Below are 14,855 nucleotides of genomic sequence, written 5' to 3' on the forward strand. Positions count from 1 at the left end.
GTCCTTATGAAAGAAAGAGGCATGATAAATGTGGCTTTTAAGGAACTTCCACAGTAAGGTAGCTGTATGAAAAGTAGAATTCTGAGTAGCATATTGGGAAATAGAAGAGTAGGACTAATTTTAGAAACACTTAAGAATTGGAATCAAGAAAACTTGGTAAGCAATTTGGTTTTGGTCTCCCAAATGTATCTGGCCAATTGCTTACAGGGAATCATTTAAGTTATAAAGTAATTCCTTTGAGAAAACCCAAAGGAAACTTATATAACTATAATTCTCCCATTTACTATTTTTTCTGATTTCTCTAACCTGTTTAATGGCCACATAAAGGTTAGTTGTGATGGTCGTGGCAGCAGTGACTAGTACAGCTTCTGCAGCTTATGGATGTCTGTATGGTTTCCTTCCAAACTGACTGAGGCCATCCCTTTTTGATCAGTGATGGAACTACTCAAGAGCACCACGTGGTGGCAATGGCGCTGCCGCGGACGTGGGCAGCCAGACAGTCTCAGGGCCACACTGGAAGCCATTCATTGCGAATACATTTTCTGGTCATAAAAAGCTCCTGAAAACTATGAGCTCAGTGTAGCAAGAGAGAGTAGATGGCTAGTTTTTAGTAGAGGGCAAAGTCACAAAGTCATTTTCAAGGATGAGAAGAAGAAATGGAGTGTGAAACAATTTGTTTCCCCAGGGGTTGCTGGCAACCATTGATGTTCCTGCTAAAAAGTAATGAAGAAATGAATATTCTGGTAATCTTACCAGATACTTTGCTTATCAAAAACCTTAGACTTAGCAGATTTCTTTTTGAAATGGAAAAATAAACATTAAGAGCCCTATAAGCAGGAAAGCTTTTCTGAGTTGAAAACAATAACTGTCTTTACAGGCTTTCCTCAGGCTCTTTCTGTTGGATCGTGCCCTCTAACAGGTCCTTCTGTGACTTTCTCTAGGTGCCCTGTCCCCATCTAGAATGGCAGCACCATGAGGGCTATATTTGCAGCACTAGCACAGTGTCTGACATAAAATAGATGGTCAACAAATAGTTGTTGAATGAACAAATAGATAAATTAATGAATTAGCTTTTTGCTGTTTCTGTTAGAAACTAAACGTTCAAAGAATCCCAGAAAACTAAGTCCTCACAAGCCAGAAATCAGACATTTTTATATGGACTAACTCAAATCTCTTATAAGTCTCACAATATCAAATCTTTGTAACACAGCCAATGTAAAACATGAACAGAGTCATGCTAATTTTAAATATCAGAAGTGTTTAAGCACCTTAATTTGTTTTTGCTTCCAAGCTTTAAAGAAACCAACTTCAAAAGGACATCACAATAAAGCAGTCTATTTGGGAGAGTTTGAGGAAATTTTTTTTCCTCAAACGTCATTCTGTAATTTCATGGGCTTTAATTGCATGAATATGGTTGGATTAAAAGGTATTCATCCAGAACTCATAATTCCATACTAGATGATTTTTAATTCCTGTGCTAAAATTAATTGGTGTGACATATTCTTATGTTCTGGCAAGTTTCTAAAAGAATGTAACTTTCTTGGTGTCATTTATTGTGTTTGCAGCAGAGGGATACCATGCAAGATAATCTGATAAAGCTCCAGCAGGAAATGGCCGAACTGGAAGCGGTGTTAGAGCAGCACGGGAGCCAGCCTAACATGTCCCCTCCCCTCATAGCTGATTCTTGTGCCCCTGAAGAGCTGCTAAATCCGGAACAAAACACATCAGAAAAAGGTATGTTATATTGACCAAATTCTTCTTAAGCAAAATTCTTCTCCTCCCTAAGCCTTTATCTCCTGAGAAGGATAGGCATAGTTTCAACATTTTATAATCTTTGCTCAGTATATATTTGCTGAGTCACTCCAGGAGAATTTTAGAGCTTTTGTTCTAGTCCCTGCCAGCAACTAATTTACCATTCAGAGAGACCAAGACAGTCATTAAGTGTCATTGTCTGACTGAGTACCCACAATGAGTAGCTGCTATGGGGAACCCATAGGAAGCTGAGTGTAATGAGGGAGATTGGAAATAGGTAACCCTCATTATTTTAGATAGCTTAAAAAAAAAACCACTCAGACATATTCCTTGTAATACAGGTGTCAGATCACAAAGCCCTATTTCATGTGCTTTCTGGTTTATAGGAAGAGATACTCTGCTTCAGAAACAATCACAGAGAGCCCAATTATGCGTCAGAGTCAGATGCTTTATCACAACGTTGTAATTATTAACAAGGCCAGATGGACCTCTGAGAGGAGGCATTTGGATTACCCAGGCAGGTGGAGTTATCAGAGCTGACTTCCTGTAAGAAGTGAGCACTGAGATGAGGAATAAATAACGTGGCATAAGTGAAGGAAAGTAAGATGAAATTTTGAATATTTAATTGGAAAGAGAATTATGAAGGACAGCACATTAGGTAGATTTTTAAATAGGGTAGATACTTAGATAAATGAGAGGCTAGGCACAGGCATGGGTTCCGGGGAGGAGCTGGTGCTTAGGAGTAGGTAGGTGTGGTGAGCCCTCCCAAGGGTTCTTCACTACTATCTCAGTGATACCTACCTAGCTAACTTAGCGTTACAGTTCCTTCTTCATCACTTTCTTCCCTAGTCCTAATGGAGGCCCTAGGACCTTCCTTTGAATCTTTCTAGGAACTCAAGCCTTAATTATTCAGAACGGTGGCCTTGCCAGGAGTGTGCCTTGCAGTATTTTTATGTTCAAGGAGAAACAGTAGTTCATGCATGAGAAACTAGGAACTCTGTTGCTATGGCAGTGGTTCAAATGTATTTCCTTAAATGCTTTCTTTATAACTGTATCTTCATTTAGTTCATCTCCCAGATAATGAAGCCCAAAGTCTAGTCCCTAGCATAATTCTCTTCTTTGAGGTATTTTCACCATCTTCAGTCTAAAAACAGACTAAACTTTCAATTTTAATGTACAACTTATAAATGTCTAGTTTTGAATATGTGTGTAAATCTATCTCATCTTTGGGGGTGGGTGTTTATTTTTTTCTGAAGATCTGTAGACAAATGTTTCTGTGTGGCTTGTTTTTAATTTCATAAATGCTATATTTTTATACACTTTTATCATGGATATGAGAACCTTTTTGAAAATTTCTCCTAACTCTCTATACAAAACATTTTTGTTAGAAAGTTTTACTTTATCCTTGGTAATACACTTATTTACTATTCTAGGGTTTTTACATGAAATGTCTTGCTCTCAGCATAGATCTGCCCTACTGTATATCTAAGGGTCATTCCCAAATGTGTATAATATTTTTGTGCAAATGTGTATACTGATCTATTATAAATTATGTGTACCTCCCTCTACAGGTAAAGCTATTTCATATCAGGCACTCGACTGTTTTTTTCTCCTGGATTACCTGTCATTCATAAAGCAAACATTAGCATTTATAATGTCATAGCCCATTATAGCAGAAGTGGTTTTCAGACACATCTGAGCTTTTTTGTCCCATAGTAATTTCATTCCTGGAAGCACATATTAAAAATTCCTAGGCTCCTCCCCTGGAAATTCTGAACCACCTGGGTGGATGAGTTATGTGCTTTTTTAAAGCTGCATTTTATTGTGGGTTCTGTATTTTATAGTTTAGCATTTCTTAAGGTCTCTCTTCTTCCCCAGTGTCTTTTCCTTTGATTCTCCCAACACTTCGCACAGTACGTAGCACATAATAAGCAGTCAATAAATTTACTGAATGTTTGATCTGGCCCATATTGCCTACTCATGAAGAATATAACATATAACATATTAAGACCCTCAGATAAGGGAACGATTTAAAGGAGAATACAGTACTGTCTCAGTACTTGGGCTGTGGATACCTGCATTTTTGAAATAAGAATTAAGAAAAAAGAACAGAAAAGTTTCGCCCTGTATTTTTTAGGTACCATTGAGTTATTGAATAACAATTCAGGATAGCTTATTTTCTTCTTAGCTTGACCCCATTGTAGTGAAAAGACGGACTCATACACTAAATGTTCAGGTGATGGAATGACTAATATCTGTGTTTGTGTCCGAGGCTTCCCCCCTACCCTTTCACTTCTTTTTTATAACCCTTCCAAATGGTTAATCCCATTTGGTGTGATCTCTTAGAGACTGCACATTATCATTTACCTTATTACCCTGTATTTGGGGGGAAAGGATATTAAATTTATTAAAAAGCTTTACACACTGAGTTGAAAGAAAAACCTACATGGTTAAACTGAGATTCTGCTTGCTTTAAGCAGCTCTAGCTTTAGACAGAGAGTTCTTATGTTCCTAGACACCCACAGGTCCAGAAAAGATGAGCACAAAGGAAACTATAAATAATGCATTTGAGGATTAACTCAAGAAATCAATGATTATTCCCCTCAGGCCCCCTGTGTCTTAAAACAAACAAACAAACAAACAAAAACCAGTTTAATTAATACAGCCCTTCATTTAAATTTTTCTGCCTTAGTTTATGGATTTTAGCTTTTCTGATAGAAGCTCAAAATAAGTTACAATTGTCAGTGACTTTTTCATGAATAGAAGAGATTTGTAATTTTTAAGTATTTGTTTTTGCTTTTTAAAACTTTTTGCCTTTAAGCTACTTCCTAGAAAGCAGAGGACAGTAATACATTTGGAGGAATTAATAAATAAAAAAGATGTACTAATATGCCAGAGCTTTGCCTTTGGTCTGTTTTGTGTTTTTCTTTCTTGTGCCATTTCATCATTAATTCCATTTATTACTTTGGGGTTCCTTATCAGTCAGCACTTTGTTTTTTCGTGTGTGTTGGTTTTTTGGTTTGTTTTTTTCTTCAGTAATTGAAAATGTGAAGCAAAATGTCACCTGTTTTTCCATTCTCATCTGACCCCTCCCCTCTGTTTCTCCACACATGAAAAAGCTCGAACTCCCATCCTATACAGCCTTTGATGTGGAGACAGTAGAAATGGAAAAGGGAACGTGCTTTGTGCTTTCCAGTACTTAAGGGGATTTGAGTGTAATTTAGTTTGCTCTAGAGATTAAAAAAATCATTTCCCATTCTTATTTTCTTATCATTTAAGACCAAAAAATGTAAATACATGGTTTTTTTCAGCCTTGTCTCAGGTATCATTATTTATGCAGTTTTAAAGTGATCCTATTATATATTTTTTAGTTCCATTTGCTGCTGGATCACTTGTGTTTATAAAATTCTGTCTGATATACTTGGTTAAAAACCAATTGATTGTCACAGATTACTGCTTTTGAAAAAAATTGATATACTCACCCGAAATATCACCATCAGGACAAAACAGATGATTTCTTTGTTTTCTCATTCCATTTAAAGCAGTATTAACTTCAGAGAAAAGTAGTGCATATCCTATAAGGCAGAATCCAGAAAGCCTTTCTGCAAACAAGTTTCAAGAATCTCTGGGTAGATCCACCAATAAAAATAGAGAACCAGGAGTGGAAAGGTAAGAAGTAGTAAATGTCAAATTGTGGTATCTAAGTAACACCTTTGCTTATATTGAACTCTTATTATTAAATGTTTTTTACCATACTTTCTCTGGGTTTTTGTGCACAGACATTTCTAACCCCTCCTTGCCTTAGGACACTTCTTTTGCTTAATTTTTATAGGCTTTTTGGACTGTACAAGGCATGGGCGACAATATGGGAGATGCACAGTACATCTGTCCCTTCTGAAAGTCAGAATAAAGCATAGAACTAAAACCTAAACAAGCCTAGAGGCTGATGGTAGACTTCTCCAAGGCAGTCCTTGCCCTAATTGAAGTTTTTGCCTTTGTAGAAAAAATTGAGCTATTGATTTACCCCAAGAAATAGTCACAATATCTTTAGAGTGTTTTTGCAAATTGCTGTGAGACAAGACTATATAGTACTTTTTATTTTCAAAAATACTTCACCTACTTTCTCATTTGATGTTCGCAACAACACTGAAGGTAAAAGAACAAGTTCTGGACTATTCCTATTTGATTGTTAAGGAAAATGTCTCAGAGCCATTAGAGTCACACATCTTACCACTCTAGGAAGGAAGAGGAAATCATTTATTGAGCTCCTACCGAATTTATGTATATTTTATACATTTACTTATCTTTCTGGGAATAATGGTAAGTTGTCAATAATCTAATCATACCATCTTTTCCAAGCTTCTGGGATGTCACTGAGGATGTATTTTTGAGGCTAGGGTACTAGCACTGTGGCTATGACAGAGAAGTAAAAGATCCAGCTTCCATAGGTACTAAACCCATGTTTAGAAGTAATGACTTCGTTGCCATGCTTTAACTAATTGAGCTAAGCACCCATTTAATATTCAGACCAAATACTCCTGCTCTTCTTCCCCCACCCCAGTGCACCCTAAGAAACTTCTATTAAAGAACCTACACATTGATTTAAAGAACCTACACATTGATTGAGTTTCTTCCCTCTACTAGACTACTTGAGAGCAGCAATTTAGGTCTTGCTCATTTGCAATCCATAGGATCAAGTGTTAGTGCCTAACTCATAATAAATACCCAATAACTATTTGAATTAATTAGCTTATCTTGGTGGTCCTTTAAACTTTTTAAGTAACTTATTCAGCAAAGTCCTGAACACCTGAAAGAGTAGAGGAATTACTGAGTGTATATACTCTTCTAACAGTACTTTATAGCTAGCTTTTGTTTTTAGAATGATTTTATTTTGGACATTGAAAAGGCAAGAGATAGGGATGATTCTATGAATTTTGCTGAAAACGGGTGGAAAGAATGAGTATACCAATGTCAGAATTAATCGACTTTCTATTTTCATGAGAAATCTGCTTCTGACACACCCTTGGGACTCAAGTGGAATAGTGCCACAGAATTTGACTGAGTGGCAGTGAATAATTTGCCGAAATTTGCTGACATGCTTTTAAACGACTAAGAGATATAGTGCCTAAGATCAGACCCTAAGAGATGTTCTGTGTCAACCCTGACATGTTGGCCAACATCATGAATCCAGGCTTCTAGACCTTCACTTGGGTTCTTTTTTGCTAGTCATTCCCGATCTCTCTTAACAATGAACTGTTTCACTTATGCTTTGGCTGCTAGAGAAGTACGATTCCTCCTTTCAGGAGCTGTGGTGATGGTTTTCTCCTGTTATCCTTCTTTCTAGGTCTTCCCCTTCTAAATCCCAGTTGTTAGATGATAGGTGGTATGTGCACAGCCACTCACAGAGTCTTCAGAACAGAAACTGCCCGTCTCAAAAGGAGCTCGATAAAGTTGCTAAAGTGTTGGAGCAACAACTGATAAAGCCTGAAGCCCAAGGTATAATGAGCAATCTTATTTGCCACAACTTGATCTGGATAATATTTCATCTTTTCTGATGAAGAAAATACGTTATTTTACTCTGAATCTTATCTAAAGATACTCTAGTTAATTAACTTTCAGACATACTAATATATCATGTTATATTTAAACAGATGCATCTGTTATATTTAAACCCATTTTTTAAAAAATAGTTTGAATGTTAATCCAAATTTACTTGAAAATTATTGCAGTTGTTTATCTGTCTATACTGGTTTAACTCTAACAGTTTTGAAGATGAGAGTATCTTGGTGTGCTCTAGATACTTTAACGGTTAGATAAGAGTTCTAGGATAAAGTTTTAGGCCTGTTCTTTACTGAAAAATGAGTCAAATCTCCAAAGTAAGCTCTTATTTTATGAATTAATGAATATAAATGACTATACATTTTATGTCTTATAAATCATTTTAAATGAATGGTATGTATTATGGCTTGTAAATCAAAGTTTTAATTAATAAGGAAAGTTTTGAATTAATCCTCAAAAACTCATTATCATAAAAGGTGCTCTTTGGCATCTAAATGTGGTATTTGGCCATTTTAATTAGGGTCATTTTAGGAATCTCATTCTACTAAGCTGTGCTTACTTCTTGATGGAGTGACATTTTCTGAAATGTTTCAGAGATGGTCTCCTATTTTTAATTTGGTAATGATATCAGATGACTTATTAGATGAAAAAGGAAATGATATCATGAATGAAGAAATACAAATTGAGTATTTCTCATTTTTCAACCTTTTTTTCTTTCCTTTACTGAAGTGCTCTATCTATGTTCATTGCCAAACAGTTGGAGAATGTAGGAAATAAAAAAGAGATATTTAAACTAGATGAAATAAATGACCAAAATTATAGAAAGCAGGCCTTGTAATATTGGATTTAGTGGATTCTAAGATACAATTTTGTTTTTAAGATTCTGAAATAGAATAGCATCTTAAAATCAATGGCATTTAAATTTTGCTTTTATTTTTAATTGTGATAAAAACCATAACATAAAATTTACCGTCTTACGTGTTTAAGTGTTCACTAGTATTAGTATTTCCATTGTGCAACAGATCTCTAGAGCTCGTTCATCTTGCAAAACTGAAACTATACCCTTTAAACAGCAACTCCCTATTCCCCTCCCCTACCCCCTGGCAACCACCATTCTACTTTCTAAGAGTTTGACTTCTTTTGACACCATGTAAATGGAATCATACAGTATTTGTTTTTTTTAGTGACTGACTTCTTTTGCTTATAATGTCCTTAAGGTTCATCCATGCTTGTAGCATGAGACAAGATTTTCTTTTTCTAAGCTATCCATTCAGCATTTTCAAACCATTGTATGTATTTACCACATTTTCTTTATCCATTCATCTATTGATAGACATTTGAGTTGTCCGTTCTTGGCTCTTGTGAATAATGTTGCAGTGAACATGGATGTGTGCATTTCTCCATTTTATTGTAATTAAATGTAATGGGTGAAGAGTACTCCATTGGAATGGATGTGCTGTAATTTATTTAATCTATTATTGGACATTTAGGTTGTTCCTAATACTTTACTGTTATAAACAGTGTAGCACTGAACATTCCTATGACTAAACTTTTGCACACATCTTTGATCTCCTTAGGATACATTTCTAAAACTTGACTTTTTGACTAGAAATGTAAAAACATGCAAGGCTTTTGGAATATAATGCCAGTTGTCCTTTAGAAAAGTTATGCCACTTTGTACTTCCACTAACAGTGTATTAGTGGACCCATTTTTCTCTTAACCTAACTTAATCTATCTTTTGATTCTTAGCAGACTAGATATTGTAATTCAAGATTCATTGTCATGTAGATTAAACTTCTTCCCCATTCCTTTCAGAGGGAACCCCTTACCTAGAATCTGGAGTCAGCCTCTTCTCTGATGACCCTCAGTCTGATCCCTCTGAAGACAGAGCCCCAGAGCCGGCTTACGTTTGCAGCATGCCAGCTTCAACCTCTGCATTGAAGTTACCCCAATTTCAAGTTCAAGAATCTGCCAAGAGTCCAGCTGCTGCTCATACTAATACTGTTGGGTATAATGTGAGAGAAGAAAGTGTGAGCAAGAAACCAGAAGTGATATCTTCAACAAAAAGAGTAAACAAAAGAATATCTATGGTGGCATCAGGCTTGACCCACAAAGAATTTGTGAGTGTGTTCGTATGTGTCTCCTTAATGGCTAAGACTTCATTAACATACTGCAGATAGTTTTAAATAGATACTAGCAATGAATAACCTACAGGAAGAAATCTAGGAAACAGACACAATTCTATGTAATTTAATTTCCATTACTGATTTCTGAAAAATTTGGACCTAGATAAAGCTAAAGCATGGTTTATTTTGTGTACATTCACTTAAGAAAACAATTATTAAATATTAATATTGGTTATAGTTTTAGGTATGATATAGAGCTTTTTATTTAAAATTTTCTTATCTAAAACAAATAAGTATAACTCTACTCCCCAGGAGGCCTCTTTTCCCCTTGGTTCATATCTGAGAGAACATACTAGCATGATTAACGAAATTTAAACTGGTTCCAAGCATACTGCCAGATAATGACATTTCTCCAGTGTATGTTTGCTTTATCCTGGCTTGTGACACAGTTATTCAGCATTCTGCCCCATAATTTCTGCTCTGCAGGACCCCCTCCCTATTAGGATTTTGACATCTCCTGGCCCCTCATGCCAGAAACAGGAATTGTTTCACACTGTGGAAAAATACCCATTAAAATATTAAGACTGCTGAAACCTTGTTTAGTGTAGATTTCAGACATCTTAGAAAATTTTCCTTCCTTGTAATCAATCACCATTGGTATTACTTCATAATAAAATAATCGAGTGAATATTCCTTAAAGAATCATGGTAAGATAACACACCCAGAGTATCAAATGAATAGTGGGTGTCATTTATTACACACTGAGAGATGACCCAGTCATTCTTGAGTATCTGTTGATATATCATTCCTAGGATAAGAACCATTTCTCATCTTAACTTCTCCATGGGTAGCAACTCAGCATAACATTCCCTGTGGCCAGATGTGTCCCACTACTAAAAAGACAAAGTAAGCTATGTCTGCCCTAGTAGATATAATGAATATAAGTTCTCATCAATAATGCTAGAATTCTCATTTCACAACCTGGTACCCAGACCAGCTGTTTGCTCTGAAAATTCATACCTGTATCTGTTTATGTTGCCCTCAATCATTTGCCTGCATATCTAGAATTCCCATTTATTCACTGAAAAATAGCATTTCTTCTTTGTTTTGTGAGTTCAGCTTTTCAGAGGTGGCTAAAATGATCTAATCATTTTTGCCATGGGTAATTCTGAGCTGCAGATTAGACTATAAGTGGCTTGGGTACATATTGTCTTTAAACAAGCAAAGAGGAAAACTTTTCAGCTCTATTCAGAATTGCTGGAGTGTGATAAATTTATTATGAAAGCTGCTGACTGTATTATACATGATTAATTCGGAAGCCCATATTAAGATGATCTTTTCATCAGCTGTTTTTCTAACTGAACACTGTTTCAAGGCTGGGATTTCAGCAATTAATCAGTTCAGAATTGCTAATGATCCTGGCAGAGGGCAGTGGCAAAAGGGGAAGGATGTCATTAGCTTCACTAGCCTGCTTTATTCAGTGCCCTGTGGCACTATGGAATAAGGTAGCATGAGAGAAAGATAACCTGATCTCCACTGCAGTATTGTACAGCACATAAATATTGGCTTGGGTGGCAATGGCTAATAAATGATGGCCCTTGGTAAACAGAGTTATTTACCAAACAGTAGCTACTAATTATGTCAACTGTGTCCATAATGGATCTTGTTAATTTCCTTTACTGCCTATTGATTTTTATTTGATTGATAGATAATAGCTAGAAGGCTCTAGATTTCTTTTGGGAGTAATATGAGTCTCTTCCAGTCCTTCTGAAGAGAAATGGATAGTTTCTGCACTCTTGACTTGAATGTTTTGTAACTATCAGAGGGTTGAATCTTATTTTTAAGCCACATATATGTAGCATAATTTTCTGTATAGGCTAGTTACCTCTTAGTTTATATAGTGTAGGCTGATAAATCTAAATTATGGTATAGTAGAGTATCACTACAAAGAAACTAGTTGTCTTAGGGAACCAAACGATATCTGCTATTAAAGGGAAAATTATTATTTTGAATCTGTGGTTATAGTTCACGTCTGCTAACATGGACTACTTTAGAATTTCTTCATCTGATTTGTATATAATTTGTATCAAATTGCTATTTATCTTGAGACTTCAGGCATCTTAGAATAAAAAGAATGTATCTTTTCTGAGGGAAAAAATGGAAACTAAGAGCTAGGATAACATACTCTTAGCTGTGCACTAGAGGTAATATATTATAATGTAATATTTGATTTGATTTCAGATGCTTGTACACAAGTTTGCCAGAAAACACCACATTACTTTAACTAATCTAGTTACCGAAGAGACTACTCATGTCATTATGAAAACAGGTATGCCAAGAACCTTTATAGAATATATTGCATCTGTGGTATAACATTACATGAAGAAATGGGAGTATTTGTTAAGCATAGCATGGATGTAAGTCTTCCAATAGTCGATTATTAACTCTCTGGGAATATGATGATCCACTCCAGGATGTTTCTGTTCACATTGCCACAGGTCTTTGAGCAGAGGGTCCAGACTCCTTGACAGGGGCACATTGCCTTAGAACCTCTAAGATGTTAGGTTTCTACTTCATACAGGTCATAACACAGAGTCAGAATAATACAGGAACTTGGTGCCAGAACAAGGTAGCATGAACAAAGTACTATTTTAGAAATAAATTTCATTAAAGTTTAATATATCTTAAGCTATAGATTTGGAACAAAACTGCTGGAAGGCGAAAAGGAAAGTAAAATGTAAATTAAATCTGAAGTAATTCAACCTTTAAACTCAAAGGCAATACAACACTTTTGAGCTAAAATTTATGAGTTTAAAATATATTGAATCAGCTTTCACAGAAGTTAACATAAGCTATAAAATTGTGATGAAAGAAAAAAGATTTTAATAATTCGTGAAGAATTCTGTGAGGGGGAATGGCTGTTGCTATTACTGGCAGATGGCCTACTGTGTTCAGGATTTAGTTAAATACATTTCTCCTGTTTACAATTAAGTGTTCTTTCCTCAGTTTGCTTAGTTCTTCAATGAGACCTTTAAAACACTAGGAAATAAGTGATTCTTCAACTACTGCTTTCTGAAGTAGTATATAGAAAGGAGAAAAGCTATGAAAATACTCAGTATTTTTCTGTCACGCTCAAGGGAATTAGGAATTAAAGGGGTTAGAATTCCACAGGTAGAAGTTCTGAGGGTGAAAATTTGTCACTTACATTGACTTTTCAGATATAGCATTTCAACAATACTGTTTTCTCCTTCCACATATTGCCATCCAGTAAAATCTTCCCCACACACTTATATTGACATTACTGATGTGGATAATTTCTTGAACACAATGATGAACATCTGTAGGTAGTTTTGGCATCTAGATGATAGGGCATACATTTCCTCTGGTTTTAACTTTATATCAGCCTTTTCCAGGCCTCCAAAGATCCACACCTGCTGGTTGTAATTAGGGGTGCTTCCAGCTTCTGATTCTATCACCAGGGATGTTGGAGTCATCCATCCAGGTTGACTTCAAGTAACATGGATCTGGAGTTCTTTAGCTTCTATGGCAGCACTTCCTGACCTTGTTTTCAACTTGTGCTAATTCTTTGGATGTTTTTCATTCTGCAGACACCGAGTTTGTATGTGAACGGACACTGAAATATTTTCTGGGAATTGCAGGAGGAAAGTGGGTAGTTAGCTATTTCTGTAAGTACAATGTATTTCTCCTTTCCTTTAACACCTCAGAATTGCAATTTTACACCTAACATTTAACACCGAAGGTTTTTGCTGATGTGGAATCTGAATTACCAAAGGTCTTTAATGATAACACTAAACTAGCTGGTCATGCTGGGGAAATGGATTTCTTTTTATAACTAAGGGAACCTAGTCTGCTCCTAGCAATGTTAGCATAGGAACTAGGCATTTATTTAATAGTAGTGCAGAAATCTATGTGCAGCAGGCACTTTTATAATATTTAGATTAAGCATCAACTGTGTCTCCAGAAGAAAATCTCTGCTACAAGCCTTATTAAGGACTGGCTTTATAGGTGGGACCTCTACTCAATGTTATTCCTCCTGTATGCTTATGCGAATTACTTCACCGTCCACCTACACGAAAAGAACATGTTCTTCTGCATTGTGACCTGTCTTTTCTGTGATCTCTTTAGGGGTGACCCAGTCTATTAAAGAAAGAACGATTCTAGATGAGGTAGGTATTTGATGTTACAAACCAATCAAAAAGCCTTGGTGCAGATGAGTCACATAATCATTGGAAATTTAGCTGCTTCCTTCCTCACACTACTTACCCCAGATTTTCTTTGATGATGGAGTTTATCAAGAGTTAAGCAGAACAAACCCAGAAATTGTGTTTCTCACTTATTTGTTCTAAGTTTCAATAGAAACAAGCCTTTCTTAGGAAGAAGGAAAAGGAGTTTATAAAGGGAAAAAAAAAAAGATTGATAAGCAAAAGAAGTAAGCCCACCTAAATCTTACATGCATACAAATACACCTTTATAGAGAACTGATTGTTCACTGTTAAAGAAAAATTCTTCCTGTTAATATGCAAATGTATCTGTTTAGAAATCAGATTCCTTCAGAGAGATATTACTCTTTATGATACTGAGAACAGTGAGAGGTAATTGAGTGTAGGAGGAGGAATAATTTTAGAACAGAACTATCTAAGAGCTGCTGGTGACAACAGATCAGGCAATATAAAATTAGCAAAAGTGGTTTTAAACTATTTTGTACTTTTTAACATTCATAATTAAGTGACATTTTTGTTGATTTTAACTTTCATTCAGTGACCTATATTTTTTGGAGCCTACTATATGCTAGGTACCAGGAATGCAGCAGTAAACAAGACTGACAGGTCCCTACTCTAGTGGGATTCTTGTCCTATTCAGGGAAAATACACAAGAATAAAGATCACTTAAAATAACAATAAATACTATGAAGAAATATACAGAATAGCAGAGAGTAATTGAGGACAGAGGTTGACTACGTTAAGGAGACCAGGGATGGCTTCCAAAATGCTTAAGATGAGATTAAAACATAAGAAAGAATTGGCATTGAAAAATGTACGTAACAAATGTTTTAGGCAGAGGAATAGCAAGTATAAAAGTCTTGAGGTAGAAATGAGCTTGTTAAAGAAAAATAGACTAGTGTAGATGGAGAGTAATAATCAGTGAGTAATATGTAGGGAGCAGAGATTAGACAAGGGGTTGGAGAAGGTCAGAGACAAGTGCCAAAGCCGGTAGGATTTGGTGTAAGTCACTGTAAGGAGTTTGAATTATCTACATAAGGTAATTGAAAACATAGCAATGATAAGAAGAGGTTGGTTTAAGATATATTTGGAGCTAGGACTTACTAATGGGTTAAATTTGGAGGACGAGGTAAAGAGAATAATTGAAAAGGTGATGCTTGGGATTTTGGCCTGAAC

The 14,855-nt window shown here is 35.7% G+C and overlaps 1 protein-coding gene across 12 annotated transcripts in view; it reads left to right on the plus strand.

Moving 5' to 3' along the window:
• Nucleotides 1-14,855, plus strand: part of BRCA1 (BRCA1, DNA repair associated) — a 46,186-nt gene that overhangs the window by 23,548 nt on the left and 7,783 nt on the right. For 9 of the 12 annotated variants that reach the window (XM_023523923.1, XM_023523914.1, XM_011381155.2 and 6 more), the window contains 7 exons: nucleotides 1,566-1,734; nucleotides 5,295-5,421; nucleotides 7,097-7,248; nucleotides 9,128-9,432; nucleotides 11,680-11,767; nucleotides 13,047-13,124; nucleotides 13,585-13,625. In XM_023523923.1, coding sequence (XP_023379691.1) covers nucleotides 1,566-1,734; nucleotides 5,295-5,421; nucleotides 7,097-7,248; nucleotides 9,128-9,432; nucleotides 11,680-11,767; nucleotides 13,047-13,124; nucleotides 13,585-13,625 — 960 coding nt within the window. The remainder of the gene's footprint in view (nucleotides 1-1,565; nucleotides 1,735-5,294; nucleotides 5,422-7,096; nucleotides 7,249-9,127; nucleotides 9,433-11,679; nucleotides 11,768-13,046; nucleotides 13,125-13,584; nucleotides 13,626-14,855) is intronic. The other 3 variants (XM_023523920.1, XM_023523921.1, XM_023523924.1) reach the window with 1 other exon arrangement.

This window comes from Pteropus vampyrus, unplaced genomic scaffold (assembly GCF_000151845.1).
Source record: "Pteropus vampyrus isolate Shadow unplaced genomic scaffold, Pvam_2.0 Scaffold432, whole genome shotgun sequence".
NCBI lineage: Eukaryota > Metazoa > Chordata > Mammalia > Chiroptera > Pteropodidae > Pteropus > Pteropus vampyrus.